This window comes from Hippoglossus hippoglossus, chromosome 8 (assembly GCF_009819705.1).
Source record: "Hippoglossus hippoglossus isolate fHipHip1 chromosome 8, fHipHip1.pri, whole genome shotgun sequence".
NCBI classification, from domain to species: Eukaryota; Metazoa; Chordata; class Actinopteri; order Pleuronectiformes; family Pleuronectidae; genus Hippoglossus; species Hippoglossus hippoglossus.
In genome coordinates this window covers 10844582-10867687 of record NC_047158.1, presented here as the reverse complement: position 1 = coordinate 10867687, position 23106 = coordinate 10844582, and the positions used below count along the sequence as shown (strand labels likewise).

At 41.3% G+C, this 23106-nt stretch overlaps 2 protein-coding genes across 3 annotated transcripts; both read right to left on the bottom strand.

The window, feature by feature from the left end:
• Window positions 1-139: 139 nt before the first annotated feature.
• Window positions 140-11514, bottom strand: LOC117766832 (TBC1 domain family member 10B-like). 2 transcript variants are annotated; one of them, XM_034594201.1, is made up of 10 exons: window positions 10988-11514; window positions 9007-10041; window positions 8058-8157; window positions 7769-7876; window positions 6753-6859; window positions 6247-6361; window positions 4690-4755; window positions 4409-4598; window positions 4105-4259; window positions 140-3956 (listed from the first exon to the last, which is right to left on the bottom strand). In XM_034594201.1, the coding sequence occupies exons 2-10, from the start codon at window positions 10020-10022 to the stop codon at window positions 3030-3032; spliced, it is 2784 nt and encodes a 927-aa protein (XP_034450092.1). In that variant the 5' UTR covers window positions 10023-10041; window positions 10988-11514; the 3' UTR covers window positions 140-3029. The 2 variants fall into 2 exon arrangements, with proteins under 2 accessions (XP_034450092.1, XP_034450093.1); XM_034594202.1 differs by having other exon boundaries at window positions 9007-10038; window positions 10988-11484.
• A 2022-nt stretch (window positions 11515-13536) lies between these two features.
• hsd3b7 (hydroxy-delta-5-steroid dehydrogenase, 3 beta- and steroid delta-isomerase) lies at window positions 13537-21667 on the bottom strand. The gene is made up of 6 exons (XM_034594219.1): window positions 21410-21667; window positions 18523-18678; window positions 16795-16903; window positions 15980-16079; window positions 15708-15870; window positions 13537-14684 (listed from the first exon to the last, which is right to left on the bottom strand). Exons 1-6 carry the CDS (start codon window positions 21567-21569, stop codon window positions 14263-14265), a joined length of 1110 nt encoding a protein of 369 aa, XP_034450110.1. The 5' UTR covers window positions 21570-21667; the 3' UTR covers window positions 13537-14262.
• Between the last annotated feature and the right edge of the window lie 1439 nt (window positions 21668-23106).

The following is a 23106-nucleotide window of genomic DNA, read 5'->3' as shown; positions in this document are numbered from 1 at the left end:
AGCAGTAGCAATTGTTGTTTTATCTGTGGCCCCAAATCCATAATGTTTCTGTAGACTATGACCAGCAGTCATATGATCAATAGTCACAGAGCTTGAGGCTGAAAATGTTCATCCTCCACAAGCACAGACAGAAACTCAATGATGATTTAATATATTATGGTTTATTACTCATCACAAATGTCATTATCATCATCAATTAAATACATCAGTTGTAGATCTGAAGGAATGAATTCAATTAGCTATGATTTTATTTCACTTTCGCCGGAGAGAGTGACATGTAAACTTAAAAACACAACAGACGCAACGACATGGGGAGAAAAACAAAACAGCTGAAATGCTTCTTTCAATATTTGCATCGGTAGGTTCATTCCTAATCAAATGTAATCAAGAATGACGATTTCAGGGTCAAGGAGACCTGATAGAAATGGATTTGATTGATTTGTCCTCGATAATGCAGAGCTAAGTGCTGATTCCACGAGAAGGAAATCACAAGATCGCGAGAGATTAATTTGATCAGTGCGACGCCTCGAGCCCTCTGAACACAGAGAAATTATGCTGTCGTTAAAAGACGAGCTGCGAGGATGTATTGCTCAAGAAACATTGAAGTCCACGGGCCTGAACGTGTGCTAATAAAAACACCTACTGAGGAACAAAATCCATTTTTCCATGGCGTCCATCTGATTATCTGAATCAGACGGGAAATCAGTGCTGCTGTCGCTACACGCTATCAACAGACATGATGGAGTAAGGTTTGCATAGATGTGTTCAGGTTATCCTCACTAACACTACGCTAATCTGTGCCTATAAATGCACTGGCGTCAAAAAAAGAAGAAAAAGAAAAGAGGAGGGTGTGTGTGGTATTTATATGTTCATATGAAAGCCGCGTGATGACCTGAAGTGAAAAACAGTGGAGGACATGTTGGCGACAAGTACACAAAAGTCCCTCTAATCCTTAACTACGAAAACAGCACAGTTAAAGAGCATCAATGTGGGTTTTTTTTTTTGCCATCAAATGGTTTTACAATAACTAGCTGGCACTGTTCTTCATATACCGATGGGGTTCAGTGCCGTTTCATGAATGCATAAATATGTTACAGTACAGGACACTGAGTGTAAATAGGTTAGGGATTTAGTCCATACGTCATTATGAATGTTACAACACAACGCGGTGAGACAGACATACTTAAGATCTCCAATTAAAGAACGATTCAAAGCTCAAAAATCACCTCGGAGTATATTTTACATTAAGACCTTCAACTCCCAAATGTTCTGTCTGTGTCACTCGTTTCATCATTTGTTCGACCGGAGGCCCCGTTTTTGGCCCCCCCCGTTTGTTTTAATACTGCACTTCAGTAAACCGGAGACTCGTGAAGCTAAGTTGACTGAACCAACAGTAAACAATAGCAAAAAGACATGCATCGAAAACGTTGTGTAGAAAGCAGAGGACTCAACGTGCAAATAAAGGAAAGGGGAGTTGAAAAACAAACACTTTAAAATGATCCTCCTGCAACTACACTGTGTAGTCCGCCATCGTTCCAGTCATCCAGGTGTCTCTTACACGCATAGAAAAATACTCAGATCCAAAATAATAATAATAATAATTCATAATATACTATATTTGATTAAATTAACCACTTTATACATAAATACATCAGAGCCCGAAGGTCAAAGGTCAGAGGTTAATGCTACATTGGCACACCTGGCAGTTCCAGTCAAGTGGCTTCCTATAGGTCCTCGAGGCACAGATTTCAAACTGCGAAACTGGCCCCTGGAGACTCTTCTACCTCACTACGGTAACGGAGTGGACAACTTAAGTGGTGCTTTGTGACAAGATCACAAGTGCAAAAATCATCCTTCATTCTCTTAAAACACTCAAAATCACATTCTAATGATGAGTTGATGAACTTGAGTTCTTATCCCCATTCTGAAATTTGGCTAAAATAAATGCATGTACGTTTGTTGAAAGCAAAATAATACAAATTTCAAAGACATGGCTGAGTGTTTTAAGTTTTTCCTGTTGATAGAGTTGAACCTGCTTTTTCGCTATGATTCAGAAACTCAGACAGGAGAAATGTTAAACGGGGGCTTGGAATAAAAACAATGAATCTCCCTGTGTGTTTTGTCAGAGACAAAAGCAAACTAAAAATTAAATATAAAAAATGGCCACCACTACCTGGTGTCTGGTTGTACTTTGAAACTTTCTCCCTCTTTTTCTCTCTGTCAGATTGAATCCAGACGGGAGGGAAGAACCACACAGAGGATTCAATGATGACAAAAAAAAAGCAGGCGGAGGGAGACTGAAAAAAGGGAGGCCACACATAGAACAGTAACACTTTTCACTATACTACTAAGGCACACACTCACTCACAACATTTAACATGACAATAAATACATCCTCAACAACATAACTAGCATTTCTGTTTTCAGTGCCTGCATTTGAGACGACTTCCAAGGGGTTTTCTTCTTCTTCTTTTTCCCAGTCAGCAGATAACCTGTCCACAGATGAGATCAGACGGGTGTACGGCGTGCTAACAACATCCTATGTACTGTAGGTAGACTTGTTATTTACATACTCTATGGCACCATTAACTATTTCTGCAAACATTAAACAAACCCTCGAGTCGATGTTTCTCAAACCACTGCCATCAATCGGATTAAAAGAAAAAATGAAATGAAAATAATTTTAAAAAAACCAAGAGAGAAAATGACGGATCCTTTGAACAATGATTCAGACTCACAGCCCGTGCTCCAGTTGAAAAAGGAAAGTTGTCCCATCTTCATAAAAATCAATGAAAAAGAAAGCATTGAGTGAGGGGGCAAAAGCTCCCCGAGGTGCTATTAAAACCATGATCCAGTTTTCTCCACCATAGTCCTGCGACTACATTAAGTCTGAAATGATGCATTGTACAGGAAGCCATCCCATTTTTGTTAATCTATCACTCTTTCTGTTTCTGGGGGGTCTTTGTTACCCTGACCTCTCTTTTTGTTCAGTGTCCCTTTTCATAATCCTGGAATGACGGGGTGGGAAACTAGGCCGAATCTTTCGCTGCTGCGGCTCCATTTTTGTCTTCAGCCTCTCCTCCCCCTTTGTCCTTTTTCTTTCCTTTCTTCTTCTCTTTTTCTAGCCTCTCCTTCTCCCTCCTGAGCCTCTCTTTTTCAGCCTTATCCTTTTCCTTCTTTTCCTTCATTTTTTTCTTCTCATCTTCCTTTTCCTTTTTCTTGGTGTTTTCTTTGCTTTTCTTCTTCTTCTTTCCCTCTTCCTCTCCGGTTGTGGCGTCAGCCACTGCCACCGCTTCTTTTTTTGACTCTGGATATAGGGGCAGAGGGGAGTTGTTTGCAGTAGGTGAAGGGATAGTGGGAGTAATTTGCTCTGAGACGATCTTCGGGGAGGGGGATAGCGTGGTGGGTGGAGGTGGTGGTGTGCTCTGTACTGAAGCTGCAGGTTGGCCTTGTGCTAAGGAGCCTTCTGAAGGCTGAGCAGGCTCACGTGATGGGCCAGCCACACTCCCGACCAAGGGGCTCTGAATGTGGGCTGGGGTTGCCCTCTGACCTGCCCCTGGGGGAATGGGGGGTTTGTGGTTGGGGCCTCGAACCGGGCTTGATGTTACTACAGGTGGCGACTGAGGCGGCAGGCCGTCCATTCCTGAGGGCCCTGAGAAGGAGCCCTTCTTGCTTTGGGATAGGAAAGGAGCCCTAGACCTGCGGAAGCCCGGCAGTGAGAGGAGGCTGGATGAGGCCCTGAGTGGTCCTGGTGGAGGGATCGGGCTTCCAAGGAAAGAGAAGCTGCCACCGGAGCTGATGGAGGCAGCACGTCGTTTGAACTCATAGATGGCTCTCGTACCATGGAGCCGGCGGCCCGGCTGGTGTGTCAGCTCCCCCCTGGACTCCCTCCACTTCCTCACCTGGATGCTGCACTCCCTCTCGATGAGCGCCTCCGTCACTGGGAGTATAACAATCTGGACACATCAGACAAGGATGAGACAGACAGAGGAACTGAAGATTACTATACCGGGCACTACGGGGCAAAGTGACTCATAACTCATGAGTCTGAGTAAAAACAGAAGCAGATTTTACTCGTATATGTGTCTGAGGAGGAAAACTCACCTCCTGTACTATTATTTCCTCTCTGACACTTTCGGGAGAAATGTTTCTCAGGCGCTCCATTGTTTCATACATGCCCTGCAGTTCTCGAAGTTTATCCACTGAGCCAAGCATTTGTTTCAGTAGCACCAGGCCCACCCGAAACACTATTTTCACTCCTGCAACAAGAGACCTCAGTTAATTACCCTTTCTGACAAACTAGAGCAAAAATAAAATCTCAATACTTAACTACTATACTAAATTTGACTCAATATATATACTGAAGCTTATATGAACATTTTATGAACCACATAATTATGAAAGATACCTTCACAGAAGAACATGTCCCATACACGCAGTACACAGGCCCATGGTAAAGTGCGTGAGAAGATGCACATGAACCACTCAGTCATGTAGAGGATTGGGTCGATCTTGAACTTCTTGAGGTGACGGTACGCCATCGGACATGTGCGTCGTAGCAGAGAGAAGAAGATCTCGCCATCCAGCTGGATCGCTTCCTAAAAGGAATTTAAAAAAAGACAGATCAATAAAGCGAAAATAACTGACATGAAGGTCTGAGTAAAAAAAACAATTTGTTCATTCACTCACCAGCCCCGCGCTGTAGTAGCCAGGGAGATATTTCTCACATATCTGTACGAGGCACCAAAACGCTTGCTGAGAAACAAGTGAAAGTGAAGAGTTTACGTTTGCAAACAAAAGTACATGAGGATTCAATGTTTAAATGAACACAGAGGGTAGAAGCACAACTGCAATATCAATTCCTGCTTCTACTTCCTGCTTCTTTTAAAAAAAGAACAATACGCACACTAGTCATTAACTAAATATTCTCTCCTTCTTCCCATGTTTGTTGTGAGGACGGAAACAAATATATGAAAACTAAATATGTACACAGCTCTTTTTCTCGCATTTACGGTAGTCTTATTTTAACCTGCTCAGCTTTTTCTGTATTTACGGTAGTGAATCCTGGCAGCACACGGAAGAGTTCACTTCACTAAACAAGAGAAAGTGGGAACAAAGCGTTAAAGCTGTTTAGTTGTTAAGGTTTGTTTAGAATGTTTATTTGTGAAATGTAGTTATATATTAAGAAAAAAAGAAATAGAGTAAACTCAAACTACATCTTTTTATTATTTTTTTCAAAAATAAAGCAATATAATTTAAGATGACTTTTTCAAAAGCTCTTTATTTTGTATTCAAACCTTATTTTACTTAAAACGAGAAAATAATATTTATTTTATTATAAGAGTACATTTCAGTGTGAAAGTTTACAATAAACATTGTTGAAATGCTATTGAATTATACTTATTTTATTTGTTAGTTTGTGTATTCATTTCAATCTTTTTTAGTGCTTTATTATTTCATCTTTATCATCCTTCTTTGTTCAACTACATTTGGCGTTTCCTCATTTGTTCTTCACTTCCTGTTCTCATTGTTCTGCTCTGTGCTAGAATAGGAGTGGGTGGAGGAGTGGGTGGTGATTGTTTTTAAACTGTAATGCAGTTCTTGTTACATTGTTTGCATGAAAAGGGCCAAACAAATAAAGTCTGACTCATTCAAATTCACACACTGCTACTTGAGGATCACGTTAGTCAGCAGTATCACCAGACCAGTGTCTGTTATCTGCTACCATTTCTAATTTAGTAGGTAACCTCAATGGAATAATTACAAAATTAAGTCTCAGTTTTTTTGCTCACTCACTAATGTGTCGGGTGAGGAGAGATAAACAAAAAAAAAAAACATGGTTTCGCAACAAATGTGTTCGTATAATCGAAGTGCAGCTTGCAATGTCTCAGAGGTATTAACTCATCTTCCTCTGTACCACTTGATCTGGTATTAAGCTGGAAAATCTTCTGCCTCATTCAAAATCATACTTGGGTATACTACATATTTTACAGTCTTGTGTGATGCATGCTCATGTTTGAAGTCCTTCTGTGGTGGAGTAACATGTCAATGACGGTATTAAATTGTTTCTCTTCCCAGATTCTAGTCCAATTGTGGTAATAGAATAATAACACAACAAGTATTTCTGATGCTTTGTCAGTCTGTTCATTACATTAGTAATTAGCATTACATTAATGCTGATAAAACCCTTTTTGTGTCCCATAGACTTAGTGAGAATGTGTCCCCCACCGGCTTAGCTCCCCTTACCTCAGCAGGCATGTGCATGAGCAGCACTGCGGCGACGGGCGCCTGGGCCTGGCAGTATCCCTCATCAGGCCGATAGATGGTGTAGGCTTTCAGGATGCGGTACAGGTCCTGTTGGCTGCATGAACAAACACTTTATTATCCAGTGGTTAAAACAAAAAATACCCCAAAAAATGATAGGACATTTCAATCACTTCCTAAAGAAAATAACACTGTTGGTTTACAAATAATTGCTGGTGCTGCTATTTTCACCCAATAAAAATTTACACCATAGTTGTACAGTTCAATCTGTTACTCGAAAAACCCAATTTCCAATGGGAATCATGTATTCTTACTGACAGATATGTCCTAGATACAGTTCTCAGGCCATTATAGATCACTTTGTGACGTTGACCTGATATAGATCCACCCACCACAAGCAGATAAGCCAAGCTAGTCTACACAAATATTAGTGGCTTATATACAGTGTGCAGGAGTAAAAAAGACTAAAAGGTTTTTTGTTTTTTTACCCATGGCCCCCCCGAGCAGCAAACATCTCATGGAAGGGGAACTGTCTGTGGAGATCCTTCTCTATAATGTCCAACCATTTAGCCTCACCCGGCTCTCTCTCCAGCTCCTGCAGTGACAAAAAAAGAATACACACGTTTTAGATAAATTCTCAGTATCTTTTGGAATACTTAAATAGATGAATTAGCCATTGAAGTGGATCAGATTGTAAAGTCCTGTATATGACCACAGTTGAGAGACAATGAAGTAAAAACAAAAAAAGATAGGCGCAAAATTCTTCCTCAAACAACATAAACAATACTAATCTGACGGCTTGGACTCAGACCCAACTAAGGCCAGACCCCGCTCCACTGTGGACATGGGGGCAGAGCTCTGACAGGCAGGATTACCGGTCATGATAAGAGGCTTACAGCTCACTAGGTGCGCGCCTGCGCCCCTTTAGCACCCCAGGAGCTGAAATTGGCAGACTCAGCCACATGTCCCCTCACAGTGATCGCCACTTTGAGCAAGTTCCTCAGTCCAACTAGCAGCTTGGTCACAGCTCTTAAATGTTCTCAAACTACAGCTTTCTAAGGAGCGAGCGAGAGAAGTGCAAGAATTAAGGGAGCAGATTTGAAGAATAAAAACAATTTAGGTGTCAGGTGACTGGGAATAAAAGTATTTTCCAAGTATTGTTCAGAAAATGTCTTTGCTGTTTTAGTATTGGTGACATAAGTGTTGTTGTGTAAATGACCTACCCTCCTTATAAAAGTGACTTGTTCATCTACTGAAAGACAGGTGAAAAATATTGCGAGAAATAAGACCGTTCAGAAAAATGATTGGGTATTGGTGCCTGTTTTGTTTGTATCTTTCTTCCTTCCTTGTTTCTCCTTTTCTCCTTGAATATGAAGGAGGACACTCTGCCCGAACCCACATGTAATGAACTGTACACATGTCTCTGAATTTATGTCTTCTGTTTTACCCTCTCCATTTAATCTATAAATTATCATTACAAAAATAATTATGAAGACAGTGATACCTCAAATTTCCCTATGTTGGCGTCTAAGAGCTCCTGGCTATTAGACAGCAGCTGCCAAGCTTTGGATCTGAGAGAGGATGGAATGCCCTTCCTGCAGCGCAACTTCACCTATAACACGCAAACAGATAAACAGGGTATTAGCTTTGACATAATGTAAAGTATAAAAGTAAACAAGTACAAAATCAAGTACATTTTAAACACACTGAAACACTACCAATGGTTTGTGATTCAAATTTCTAATTTTAGATAAATCCCACGACACAAAGATCTGACAGGCTGCCATGCGTACCTTCTGGAAGCGATGTTTGATCCACTTATCCCAGTTGTTGAACATATCAATCCATTTCATCTCCCTCTGTCTGGCAACTTCGACTCGGAGTTCCATTTCACTGTAATAGTGAGTAATATAAAATGACACCATCGTTGACAGAACTGGGCTGTGGACTTTTTCTTTTTAATATTCCTAAATATAGCAAGGCTGTGTTCAAGGACCATCAACAATCTCATGTCACAAATGGATTACCTCACTTTCTGTCTAACATTCATTTGCACAACCTGAGCTAAACCGCGCAGACACAAGACATCCTTAACATTGGCCAGAATGCACTGCCACTACTGATGGTAGATCAATAGACTTTTAATTATTTAACAGTGGGAGAGCAATTAGCTTGTCAGAAGAGTAGAAGCACATCTGATTTATTTATTTTTAAAGAGAGGAAGACAGCAGATGGGTGTGAGGGGTGATAGCACCGAGTCACACAGTCAGTACATATTGAGTCACACAAAAAAAACGCTCTCAGCATTATCTGAGTCAGACCAAGGGGAAATAAAAGACAGTCAGATACGTTTAGAGCCGCAGACGGGAGAGGAAGACAGGAAAGCGAGGGCGAGACCAAAAGGAGATGATGTCTTTGGGGTGGATTGATGACAGTGTGACTAAGATTTTAGGACAAGGCAAAGTGGCCAATTAAAAGAAGATAATTCAGGCAGGCTTTACATTAATCTGTGTAAACTAATTCTCAGGTCATAAGTGCATGTTTTGTAATATTGTAAACAGTAAAATATGTTTCTCATTATCTCCTTCATAAAACCATACTGAATATGCATCTCAAATTTTATAATATCTTAAGATCTTGTCATTAAATATAATCAAACAGAAGTTAAAGAAGATATGATCAATATTCTGCACATTAGCCAGGAGTGAGCGTGATGTGTGAAGTTAATGTCCTAATACATACCTGCAGTCACTGTACTGATTACCACCCAGGAAGCCATATTTATCAGTGCGCTTGACCGTCAGGCCGTTGATCTCCGAGTCTGAGCCCACAGAGCTCCCATCCTCTCCCAGCCCAGACAGGGACTCCAACGTCCCTGACATAAGGCTAGCTGACTCCAGGTAGCTGAGGGTATCAGGGGCTGGGCGGGGCTTGGGGTTGTACATTGGGAGGGCACAGGCTGGCTCATGGATCAATGGGACAGTGGGGCTGGGGTGTTCGCCTCCGGCTGGGGTGCTAGGCTGCTCTGCTTTCTCTGCTTCCTTGGGGGCATCGGGCTTTGTGGACAGAGGAAGGGGAGGTTCACTTTGGGGGTTTTGTGTTTGTTGAAGTGGCTGAGGATTCTCCTCTTCGGCTGTTGCTGTCACTGTTGGTGATGCTGTACCGGTGGATGCTGGAGGAGCAGGTGTGGGATTGGAATCTGCAGTGGTTTGGGGTCGGTCAGCTGTAAAGTGACCACCATCCAAGACGGGATTTGGGGCATGGGTGACACGCACATTTGGATAAAGGTTAGGAGCGGGATTAAGATCAGGAGAGGGGGATGCCTGTTGTTCTTCACTCTGAGCTGATGGCTGACCCGATAGTGCTGGTGTCTCTGTTGCAGTATTCACGATCTCTGCAGCAACTTGGTCACTGGACAGAGACTCCCGCTTATTGTTTGGAACTCCAGTTTCTACATCTCTCCCTGTCGATTCCTCTCTCTGAAGAACCTCAGGTACCAATGATGGGAGGGGGGTCTCGTCAGTGGTTTTGAGATGACTCGAGGGTGGGTGGGGACTCGAGGGTGAACTCCCCGACAGTGCTGTAGAAGTGTTTCCAGTCAGAGCGTTGTCATTGTAGAGGGCAGACTTTGGTTTAGACTCCAGAGCAGAGTTGTTGGGAACAGGGAGAGAGGATGCAGAAGATGGAGGGATGGAGGGAGCTGCATGCGGATCGCCCAGCGCAGATGGGGTTGGGGATAAGGTGGAGAGTTCAGCCATGGTTCCACCCTGATCTCTTCTTTACAAATAGAGAGAAAATGATGGAGGACAGTTATTCATTTGCCAAAGGGAAAGTATCCATTATGTAATAACTTCAGCAATAAACAATATCTCCAACAAATACAGAGATGATAGACGTACACAACATGATGCTGAAAACTGCACAGGTCAACATTTGACATAAAGTGAGTGAAAAGCCAATTTATAACTGTTTAAATTGAATTGAAAAGACAAGATGGAGAAGCAGTTAGAGAAGGGAACTATTTAAAAATCATAGAAATATGATTCATACCATTCATGTGAAATAATGTGCAGATATATACATTCTGATATGCAAATATATATCTACAAATATATTATTGCAAATAACAATAAAACGACAAAAACATTTAATGTGTCAAGCAACCTGTCCTATTCACCCACGTATACATACGCTAATTCCACATGGTTAATCTATTTTTGCAAGAGTAAATGTTATTTATTATTATTATTATTATTATTATTAAAGAAAAGCACGTGAAAGCACTCCGTCAGCCGACTTCACATTAAAAAAGGAAAAAACACAATAATATTCCGCTTTATCACAATAATTATTTACTGTGGGCAAAGCTGCATAAAATATCATTTGAGCTTATCAACAAAGCGCCATGGAGAACCATGCTGGTGCTGTGTTTTGCTGATGTAGCAGGGCACCGTCTGCAGCGGTGCTCTCAGACACGCGAGCGATGATCACAGCGGCCACTTTATTCTCACAGCCTCTGGAGGCCTCGCTTGGAGCAACTTCCCTCTTCAGCACACACGAGAGACGGTTTACTAACAGCTAATAGTCACCACCCTCCCTCCCTCCCTCCCTGTCTGTCTGTCTGTCTGTCTGCCTGCCAGGCCCAGGCCGAGCAGCTTCCACGGCCTGGTCCTCCCCGCTGCACCCGTCAACTGCAACTTCCAACTCCTCTGGCTCAACTCACCGGCGTGTCACTGCGATCCGTCCGCCTGGACAGCCAGGGGGTTCCTCTCCGCACGCCCCCCCGCCACAGCTCCGGCTCCGCAACTTCCTCCGTGAAACGAAAACACGAATGACCGGGACAGGAACCGCTGGACGGGCGTGAGGACCAGGGAGAGCAGAAGTCCGGTAATAGGCGAGCTAGCTAGCTAGCTGGCTAAGTAACCACCTAGCCAGGTTAGCTTATTTTAGCCTGCTATAACTGCTAGCATTAGCTCTGGTAGTGTTCTGTTTGTTAGCCTAGCTAGCCACGCTCACTGTGCCCGTTACTTCAGTCAGACGTGTAGACTCACAGAAACCTCCAGATTCAAACAAGCCTCTAAAGTCACAGTTTTCATCCTGTGGCGAAAAGGCGTCTTTCTGATGGATAGATCAAAGCACAGCGACAAGCGAACACCCAGCACCAGCCGCCTGCATTTCCTACTGACAGCTACGTGCGTGCTCTCGCCAGTGTGGTCGGGGACGCGCACGCATCCGCACAGGAGCCTCCCTTCCACAGCAGGACAATACGGAGGACTCTCATGTAATTGTAAAAAATTACAATTACAATCATTTACTACATTTCTGTAGTCATTACATTATTAACCTTTAAATTATTGTAAACGTAAATCTTTAACAGAGAAATTACAAAATCTTAACTTACTTAAAATTAAAAAGACTGGGGGTAAATCGATACATATACTTACATATGATAGAAAACAGATTTTTAATGTTACAATGGTATTTCGCCTTGATGTTTTTTAGTTGCACCAGTAGATGACGCAATTCCCTTTCATAACATGCTTCTCATAGCCCGTTCATGATTTAGCCATGTGGTGATTCACCATAACACAGCTGACACACACACGTTTGTACTTCTATCTCAGTGGGGACTCTCATTGGCATAATGCATTCCGTAGCCCCTTACCCTAACCATCCAAACCAAATGCCTAACCCTAATTCTAACCCTAAAGCCTTAACACTCAAATAGCCCTTTCAATAAGCGAGGACCGGCCAAAATGTCCTCGCTTTGTAGGGTCTATGCTTAAAATGGTTCTCTCTAAGATGCAAGTACAGGAATACACACGCAAGCACCCACGCACGCACGCACACAGGTTTGCACAACTATTTATGCTGGAAAAGGTCCTAGAGAGGTAATGAAAGAAATGAGTATGCACATACACACACACACACACAAGCACACACATTTGTACTTCTATCTTAGTGAGGACACTTATTGGTATAATGCATTCCCTAGCCCCTTACCCTAACCAGCCAAACTAAATGCCTAACCCTAAAACCAAGTTTTAAGCCTCAAATAGCCCATTGAAGAAGTAAGGAGTGACCAAAATGTCCTCACTTTCCAAAAATGTCTTCACTCTGTAGGGTCTGCTTAAAATGGTTCTCACTAAGATATAAGCACAGGAACACACACAGGTTTGCACAACTATTTATGCTGGAAAAGGTCCTAGAGAGGTTATGAAAGAAATGAGTATGGACATAAGCACACGCACACACATTTGTACTAATATCACTATAGGGACACTCACAGATGAATGAATAAATAACCAAACCCAACTCCTTTATCCCTAAACCCAAGTGTCAACTCCAATAGCTCAAGGGGCGAAGATGAGCCCAAAAAGTGAGACCTCATGCTAAATTTGGTCTGAACAAAGAGGTAAAGATTACTACACAAACACACTTTTCATTGGGTACACACTGAGAAGTGCATACAAAGGGCAGCTGTGCCTCAGGAGGAAGGGAGGGTCTGCATTCCAAAGTGTCCTTTGGCAAGATAGTGAACCCCAGGTTGCCCCAGACAGCTGTGCTCACAGTGTGTTAGAAAGAAAAAGTGCTGCATGTAGAAGCGCTGTATGAATGTGTGTGTGAATGGGTGAACGTGGCTTGTCCTGTAAAAAGCTTAGCGTGGTTGAGCCTGTAAAAGTGCTATATAAATATAGTTGGTTTACCACTCTTGCAGGCCTGTGTTTGAATAATCCACAATGATTTCTACACTTCCAAAGACCCACACTTTCAGATTGTTTTGTTTAGTTCAGGGAGGCAATCAGAGGTTCAGTTGGGGATTGTGAGTCAGTTTTCTGGTTTCCCCTTTCATTCCAGCAGGCGTGGAACTGTCATGAGGATTGCCATGGAAAAACCACAGAAATGGGGGACACCCCTTGCATGCTGGAACACGTCAAGTTATCCTGCAAAGGCAACTCCCATATACACATAAAAAACAATACATGTTGTCTAGCTGGTTGTTACGGAGTATGAGGATATGTTCCACAGAGCACAGAGGGAGGCATGCCTGCATATAAACAAAGATCTTCATATCCATGGAAACCTAGACGTAGTGAACTCACCACAGTGTAGAAATAGTGAGGGCATTTGACATAAAGAGTAATGTCTGCAGAGGGACAAACTTTCACAATGGCACATCAAAATAAAAACATGTGAATGAAATCACGTATGGGGAGGAATAACAGGGACATGCAGTGTCTTCCTGTAAAGTGAATCAAATACAAAATCTTTCAAAACAATAATCTTTATTTAAAATTCCCAAAACCTTATATTAAACAGGATCTTTTTCTGTCATTTAAACGGTAAATGTTCTTTAAAGTATGCAGCGTACAACATTTATATCAATAAAATATATTACCATATACATGTAATTTATTGCTTTTAAATATGACATAGTTACAATGCTGATGTAAAACATCAGCAACATAAATGTTAATAAATGAACAAATAATTAAACTATTTTCTGTATAGCTAAGCTATAAATGCTGGACATACATGAATGCAGTAATAAAGGTTTTGCACCAATCTGACTATTGCCTTTACAGACAAAATCAGTGTCATATTTGAAATTAAGACTTGTTAAAACCCATTTATAAAAAGGCACCTTTTTTCATAGCTACAATTTCATGTGCAACATTGGCTTTTTCCTTGACAACACCCTTTAAAGTTTCCTTTTATGTCTGTTCTGAAAAGTTCTAAAACTATGTGCACATTTCAGGAAGATTGGAAGCCGAATTAGTTAGTGGTACACAATGCCCTTTTTGGGAGTTTGCAGACCAAGATAGCTGTAGTGACACTCACTAACATATCATTAAAGATCTTTTCGATCTGAAATTTAATAATTAATAGTATATTAAGTCCCTTTTGTATGGTCATCAATAGCAGGGTGCTCCTTTTTTATGCGGCATATATCTGATGTCTTGTGAGTCTACATAGCAGCTTCTGATGCATGTTGCATTAGTCACATAATGATTTTTTGAGGTGATCCAGAGGGAATGTATCAACCCACTTCTGTGTGCGGGCTTGACACTGATCCCAGTCGTACAGGGGGCGATACTGGAAGTAACGTAGGGCTTTGTCTGTGAGCACAGTGAAGGAGGTAGAAGCTATGGAGCACGTGTAACGGTTCAGCAGCGGTGTGAAGTTATAAACGGGGCTCAGTATCCAACGGAGCAAGTCGTTCATCAGGGCCATGAACCAGACCACCAGAAACGGAATGCGGACTTTTTGGAAGTTAAACGTGGAGAAGAAGAGCATGTTGAAGTTCTCGTAGCTCTTGTAGGGTGAGTCATCGTAGCAGAAGAAAGCCTCACCTCCGACCGTCTGCGGGCACTCCCTCAGGGCTCGGGCTGCAAGTACATGCATCCAGGCCACGTTGCCTAGCAACATATACAAATGGATGAATACCAGATTGAATCATCAAAGAAGTACACTTTTAACTTGAGAGAAATAACAAAACAGATTAGAGTAGGACCCTAGTAGCTTCATATCTATGACCACATTACACTGATATATTCCTATCTGTGCATCGATCTATCTATTTTTGGGGTCTTATCTTGTTTATTGTTGTATTTGAGCAGATGCTACAACTCCTAACAGAGATCTACAGAGTGTAATGTACTAACAGTTAACCAGTGTTCTAGATTATTTTTATAATACATGTAGGGGCCAAACTATAGAATTGAATGTATACTACATGTACAACTACAGGTTGGCCCTTACATCTGTATGTTTGAGGCTGCTTAAAATATCAGCCACTGATACATGTTGGCTGATACTCAGGGTCAAATGCAACAATGGGGATGATGATATTCAGTCATGATACCATGACAGAACTCTGAGAGCTCACACCTCTGTCCGACTCATCAACACTGAAACAAGCATGTTGAGGCTGAACCAAAATGTCATCATCTCCTCTGCCAGTATTCAGTGTGTTCATTTTGCTTCACACCCAGATGACTGGATGATACTGTTCACGTAGACTTGTTATCACAACAAGAAATCTGGATCGGACTCCTCCAACTGTGCATTCCATTTCATGTTGTACCATCTTTCTTTATTTTGATGTCATCATACCTTTACCTCACTGACTGGTTGTTGTTGATGCCTCAACTTGAGAGACCATCAGGTTTCTTATGTTTAATGTCATCTGAACTGCTCGTAAAAAGACTTCCTGTGACTTGCAGAGGAAGTGGCTGCATGATGTTCTACTTCTGCTTTTAGTCCTTGTCCTGAACATAAGTCGTGTGAGGCATGCATCAGTTTCTCCTCTGCTGAGTGGTGTTACGGGCTTTCAGAACTATCAATAGATCACAAGTTGGTTTGACTTGTAAAGCCACATTCAACCGTTTCTCAGACACGTCTCTAAAGTTGGGGTTATATATCAGTAAGTTTAGACTCACCTGCATAGACTCGCCCATGTTCAGCGCTGTCTGGGATGCCCCCGACAATGAAGCCACCCCTTTTAAGTCCCTGTTTGTAGAAGTCCTTTATCAGCTCGTGCCCTTCACCATAGATCCCCGTCGGCCTAAGGGAGCACGTGTGTAAACACTTTCCACCTTTCAGCTGGAAAGAAAGCAAAACTAGAAGTCAGTGTTAGGAATCAGACGGGGAGGTAAACAGAACATGTACAAAAACATGTACGCAATGTTTTTTTCAGGCTGTAATAAATTACCTCTGTGCCATTAGCTTCCAGCACAATTTTGTCAGCCTTTGACTTGGTCTTGGGGTAGGCCATAGTGTGGCTCACATTGTAAGGTGTATCTTCATTGCCCCTGAGAAAAGAAAAAGATCAAACAGTCAAAGGAAGTATTCAGGTGTTTATTTGAATTGTCATCTATGAGAGAGAAATGTGAGCATGAAAGATCAAGGGTGAGGAAGGAAAAAGATAGACTGAATCTTGTCTGTGCCACGTCTCCTCTTGCAGCTTTCCACTCAGTCTTTCCAGCAAGAGCAGACAAAGGTTAGTTCTTTTCCTCTGACACAGCCTCGTGACGTAATCAGAGAAGGAATGTGAAATATTCGTCTGAGGTAAAGCTGCAGCTCTGCACGTACAAACACACACACACACACACTCACAAACACACAAACCCTCACATTTTCACACACCATCAGAAACAATGCCATGATCCCTGCACATGACAGGTGGACGTTTTTCAGTCTCCTACTTTAAGCATTAATAAAACCACTTCCCACCTTTCTAAAGGATATGACAGTTTTCACAGAATGTAATGACTACTAATCATTTTAGTCAAACATGTTGGAGTTCAATATCTTTCCACACAGCCATTAACCAGTGGATACTGTGTGTTTTCATCTCTGTTTTGACCATATCAAATCTTATCTCTACTGGCTTCATATTTTCCATGATGGTGCGTTCCGGCCAGGACAAAGAGAGGATTCAAGAAGGTGAACGCAGAAGCACATGACAAAGAGCCAAAGCATAACCGAAGAGAAAAAACGAAAATGATGATATTTCTTTAGGGCTACCTGATAAAGTGGTCTCCATTGACGTTGGGACCAATAACTTCCATGCTGCTGGTGTAGACCAGACACTGAATGTCACACTCCACACAGGCATTGATGACATTCTCCGTTCCTGAGAAGAGAGATGGAGGATATTCAAATTGGAAAAACAAGACTTGAATATCATTGGGTAACATAAGCAAAGTCAATAACTGTCTAATCTTCCAAATCCATGGGACTGACCTTGGCACAGTCCGATATCTTACATCTTATCTTTCCAGTTAGCTGCGTGCTAACATCTTGACAATGGCAATGCTAACATTTCGATTAAAGCAAGAATAATGTCCAGCATGTTTGACAAGATCAGATAGTAACCTCCACCAAGGAGGTTATGTCTTCACCACTTTCCATTTGATTGTTGGTTGGTTTGTTTGTTTGTAAGCAAGATTACACAAAAACAACTGGACGGACAACTATGAAACTTGGAAGGATGCAGTATGTTTCTGGAGAGAACCAGTTTTTTTTTTCTTCCATTTTCTTTAAGAGGAATGAGATGGACTGTTGGGGGCATAAAACCCAGACATATGCCCTGAATCAGAACACTATTTTAATACCATAATCTGTTAATATAAGCAATGTCCTCAGTTTGGATCTTGCATGAGATTCACATCAATAAAAAACACATTTTTTGTTTTAATAAAAGCATCTGACAGCCTGCTGAAACTGAGTTTCATTATGTATTTCCGTAGAAACACAGGTCACAGCCAGGGAATTCCAACAAATAAACAAAAGAATTTCCTGAAAGGATAACGCTGGAAATATTTTCGGTTTTTGTCATTTTTAAGTTCCATTTTACTTCCAAACCCCAACAATGAAGCAATTCAACTATTGAGTGTTGTCTGAGCATCCAAAGCCTGGAACATCTTATTCCTTTCATTGTTTAAAAAAACCCACACCAATGAAACACCGTATTATACTGGACAACAAGTTTCATTCACATGAAAACAACCAAGATAATTTATTAGGACTCATACACCACCCTGCTTCCCGAAAGACTCCCGAGAGCCACACCCAGCTGTTTAAGGAAATAACAACTTATATTATGTGGGTAATGTGTGTGATATGCCACTGACCCTGTATGGAAGTGATCATTGCTGTCATTGTTGTTAGGCATATAACTAGTGTTTTAATTGGCAACACTAGTGGCTGCAAAAATAAAAATCCAAGTTCAAGTTTATACCAAATGTGAAAGAATCCCTTCACGGCATTCCAGAGACACATCACTTTCAAAAGAGTGTTGTTGTTATGGTGGATTGAACTATGTTGTTTTGTTGGAGTCCGATGTGATATTTTGGGCAAATGATTCACAGCCTCATTAAATCACATCAGGTTTTGTTTGTTTTGTCTGGCAGCTAGACGTCAAAACCAAAACACCAGGTCAGGTCATCACTCACACACACACACACACACACACACACACACACACACACACACACACACACACACACACACACACACACACACACACACACACACACACACACACACACACACACACACACACACACACACACACACACACACACACACACACACACACTTTCAGTAAAAGGTTATGACGCTTTTTTTTTTTTTTTTTTCCCCCCACAAGTCCTTGAAAAAACATCAAGGGTGTGGATTTCCTCGGAATTTATGGCTTTCCACAGAAACAAAAAAAACACACCCAGCCTCCCTTTCATCATCTTGTCTCACCTGTGACATTGACAGCATACATTAAGGTCTCTGGGACTCTGTGCCAGACATCCACTAAACTGGCCATGTGGATGACGACATCCACTCCCCGCGAGGCCTCCAACACGTTGCTGTAGTCTGTGATATCCCCCTGGATGACCACCACCTTTGTCCGCTCTGAGGGAAAAACAGGAAGACACAACTTCAAAATGTGGTACTGTATGTGACCCAGCATCATGACTGTTTCCCTAATAGCTCTACAAAGCATTTCAATACAAATGCCCCTCAGTAGAGCGCAGTGTTCCACCCAGGCCCAACAGTCCCCTTAAACTCAATAAACTCTTGATACCCTACAGAATCCTCTGATGGTTTTTAGCTCCATTTGTCATACAGCAGCTGAAAAAACATTACTACTCCTCATAAAATATTTTTAAATCTGTAAAATCAATGTTTTTATTTATAAGGATTTTCTACGCACTCATCGATATTAATCCCCTAAATATGTCTGGTTTTATTCTTCAAGATCCATTAATTATTGACTAACAAATTTGTAGAAATGTCAAATACAACATGCCCTTGACCTGCCCTTTTTGGATCTGCATCAAATCTGTCAAGGTCCTTTGGACAAATGTTTAAAACTATTGATGATACATATTAACTAATGATTCCCAACCAAGTCCATAGTATTATGAAACTTACAAACCTCTATTGTGGACACAGTTGTCAGAACACACCCTTGTTTCAACAGCGATACTATTTCAAGTATCTGTGTAAAACTTGAATATTACTACTACTACATAATACAAATCATATAACTACCATAACATGTGATGCTTTTTCTGGACATTGTATTGGGAAACCATTCCTGAGAAACCTAATTAATCTTGTGCATACAACATAAATGATCTTCTTACATGAATCACATATTAACTTGTGTGCACAAGATAATAACTTATGTGTATAAAAACCTTGTGGCAATTTAGGAGCCTCGTACACCTTCTAAAAGCAAATAGCCAAGAAGTCAGTGAATTTCAGAATCCCCCACAGTGTCAAAGAGAGATACGCTCCCTCCCTGGTAGACACAATATTGGAAAATCACACCCTGCCGTCCTTCACATCACTTAAACTCATGAGATTTCATGGTGTCTTGTTATCGCATATGGAGGTCATGGACCTGAGGTTTATCTGAGCTCTCATTCACTGTCCTTGAAATGCTGAAAGATAACAAATAGTTCTGTCATGTAAAGCGACTTTTCAGAGTCAGAAGTCTCCTGAAGTTTGCAATTCCATTTGAAACCTTTACTAAGTATAGAACGGAAGATGTTTTCCTCCAGATGGAAACATAAACCATTTAAAACCACACATTCAGTCTTGTCACTTTCCTGTGGGACGCCTTTAATGGGTGTTACTGAGAGTGAACTTTAGCTGATCTGTCACTGGATCAAAGTGCACTGCATCTACAACATGGCTATAGCCCTGCACTCTGACAATAAATATTAGAAGCTGAACAAAGAATTTTCCACTGAGGGATGAGGCGTCCCTTGTTTTGAGACGCAGACTTCACACGGACGCCGTTGTTGAATGTAATTTACTGTATTTATGTAACTTAATACACACTTTCTCACCAGGAGAAACACATTCCTTAGCTTTTATTAAATTTAATGACTTTTCTCAGCAAAGAAAGAAAGAACAGACACAAATGGAAGTTCAACCACATCAAGTCACAACTCTGGTTCCAGCACACGCCTATATCATCATAAAATATATGCCCTTTCACAAAATGCTCCCGGGGGTGACAACATTGGCAAAGTAAAGAATGAAAGGACAGCTGCCTCAGGAAGTGCCTCAGGAAACGTATGGCAGTTGACAATCCAGGATACACAGAGTGCAGCTGTTATCTATGCAGAGTAATTCTGTGATTACACAGCATGTGAGGGAAATGAATATCATGCCCTGTTGGGATTTTTACTAAACCACCCATCAATGTTTCTCACACTAATATTAAACCTGATGAATAAAACATGCTGTATAACCCAAATGATCTGCACCCGTGGTGTTTCATTGAGATTGTCACTTTCTGGCAAAGAGTCGCTCATTAGAGGCTCTTGAGTAAAGACTGAGGACATGGGTAGGAATAAGAAACTAAGCAACTAAATGCCCATGTAACTCATTCATACAGTTACATAATACAAAATAGGGCTATTAATTAAAACAGGAGTTAAGTTTTTCTGTGATTAAAATCATATCTGGGCTAATTTGTGGAGAGGCGTCTATAGCGATGGAGGAAGATCTTCCTAAATATTATATTGTTACATCATCACTACCATCTGACATCAGGCACCTGACCAAAGAGAAGCAATGCCAGCAACAGCATTATAGGTTAGTGTAATAAGTGCAATTTAATAGGGCCCAGCAAGTTTGTTATAAAAACTGACCCATGATAGCGAAAAGTGCCCCACCCCTAAGTTGAGAAGAGGGTCATCAGTCTCTCTCTCTCTTTTCTAAGTGCCTTGAGATAATGTATGTTGTATTGTAGAATAAATGTTGTGCTTTGACTATGATAAAATTGAACTAAATTGAACAGAGACACTAAGTTTCCCTCAGAGAATTAAATGCAATGGGACACTCAAGAAAACACTAGTGTCAAGTTTCTCACCGCCTATTGAAGATCAGACATTAAATTCCTCATGTTCAAGCTGATGGTAAGAAACTAAACTAAACTAAAACTAAGATAAGAGCTCTACAACCATGGCTCGTATAAATAAATAAGTCAAAAATAAAAAAGTATTTTGAAATGAGTCTTATCTTCAAGTCTATCTGTGTTTAAACTTTTAAATTCACACTTTTATTTTTTAACGCCGTTTCGTTTTTTCAAACAGGAACACAAGAAACCCGACTTCGTCTTTACCTGAGCTCAGTCCGTTTAAACTGGGATCCACGTGTTTGTCAAACAGCCGCACCTCCTCCAGTTTGTCCTCCTTCTCCAGCAAAATCCTCAGCAGGTGCCGGCCGAGGAACCCGCATCCTCCGGTGACGAGGTAGACGAGAGGCCGCTGAGTGTCGGACATTCTGCCGCTGAGCTGTGGTGTGGTGCAGAGTCGGTGTCTGGTGCTGCTTCTCTGGGGCTCTGCAGTCGGTGAGCTGAGTTCCGCTCTGCAGCCTATGGTAGAACAGGAGGAGGGTTTTAAACAAACCTTTATTTGTAGCCTGCGTCATGAACAGGGCTGTTACTGGGCGTAAGAGAAAACAAATGCTTCCCTTACGACCATTACTTTTCCTGCCAGAATAAAGTCGAACCGTCTAAAGAATGATGTTGACATCAAAGTCAAACTGAAACGGAGACATTTTCTTAATTTAACATTTTGAGATTAATGTCGAAATAAAATATATCAAAGGAGAATTTTTCATATAAAGCCTTTTTTTTTTTAAATTGCTTTGATATTAATTCTAAAAAATGTCTGAGAATGAAGACGATCTCTTTCCCAACCTGGCAACCCAACATTCTTCATATTAATGGATTTTAGCTGATCTACAAACTTAGTGATTCATTATTCAGTGAGCCCCTGTGTTTTTTGTTGTATGAATAATACAACATAAAATGGCAATAATAATGATACTGTACATGTCATTTATTGTCCACTGATTTTCACTATGAACATCCAATATACCTTCTTCATTTCACTGGCTTTATGTTACTTGTGTTGTGGGATTTTGAATGTAGGCCAAATGTTGACTGAACTAACAAACCTACAGTTCAAAGGTTAATTCAAGCCTGTTGGACACTGTCTTTCGGAGGAAAACTGTTCAAAGTCCCATCCCTGCGCACATTAGGAGCGTTCTCACACATTCTGTACTTGCTTTACAGGTTTAAACAACGTTAACCACCCCCAGACATGCTACAGCCGCACATGAAAATTTGTATTTAACGGATTTGCCTCTGAGGCACGCGTGTTAGAGCAGTTTAGGTAAATGGCAGAACCACTTAAATTAGACATCACCGAAATCCTGCTACTCAGACAAAACTTTGTAATTTTAGAGGTTTGGTTGAAGAATAGAACAACTGAATGTGTGTGATGTGTCTGAGACGATGGTGGAGGTCTGCACTTAAACTTTACTCCTTTTCTATTATTTATATGGATGCAGACATACTTAGCTATACTTAATAGTTTGACATGTTATGTGGCCAATAGGCTGCTTGCCTGAACAACAGATAAGTTGGGGGCTACAGAATTTCTAAACTTGTAGTCCCAACTGACGCTGATTTAGGTGGCATCATGGGAACAATATCAACGACACCTCTAACAAGGAAACTGTGGTGTGAGTTACAGAATGCTGGTTTGTACCGTCACCATACGCCGACAGGCAATATCCTTCCAGTATAAGCCGGCCTTCCTCCTACCCACAGGAAGATGGTGAACATTTCCTGCGGATAAGTAAAGGGTTTTTTCCAGTTTAAATTCTGATAAGGATTGAATTTGATTTAGAATAACAGAGCAATGGCTTGGCAGAGACTTGAGATTTTGTAACTCGGGCCACTATCAGCCCTGAGCTTCCCTTGTCGTCATCATCTGAGGAAATCCAAGTTTTGTAATGCTTCCTCTGACG

Excerpts from the sequence above, each read along its gene's own strand:
- hsd3b7 (XM_034594219.1), bottom strand. The coding sequence starts at position 21,569 with ATGTCCGACACTCAGCGGCCTCTCGTCTACCTCGTCACCGGAGGATGC. Across the intron at positions 16,904-18,522 it reads GTATGCTGTCAATGTCACAG|GAACGGAGAATGTCATCAAT; the intron begins GTGAGACAAGAT and ends CTCTCTTCTCAG. Across the intron at positions 15,871-15,979 it reads TGGAAGCTAATGGCACAGAG|CTGAAAGGTGGAAAGTGTTT; the intron begins GTAATTTATTAC and ends CTTTCTTTCCAG.
- LOC117766832 (XM_034594201.1), bottom strand. The coding sequence starts at position 10,022 with ATGGCTGAACTCTCCACCTTATCCCCAACCCCATCTGCGCTGGGCGAT. Across the intron at positions 6,860-7,768 it reads CCAACATAGGGAAATTTGAG|GAGCTGGAGAGAGAGCCGGG; the intron begins GTATCACTGTCT and ends TTGTCACTGCAG. Across the intron at positions 3,957-4,104 it reads AGGAAATAATAGTACAGGAG|ATTGTTATACTCCCAGTGAC; the intron begins GTGAGTTTTCCT and ends TGATGTGTCCAG.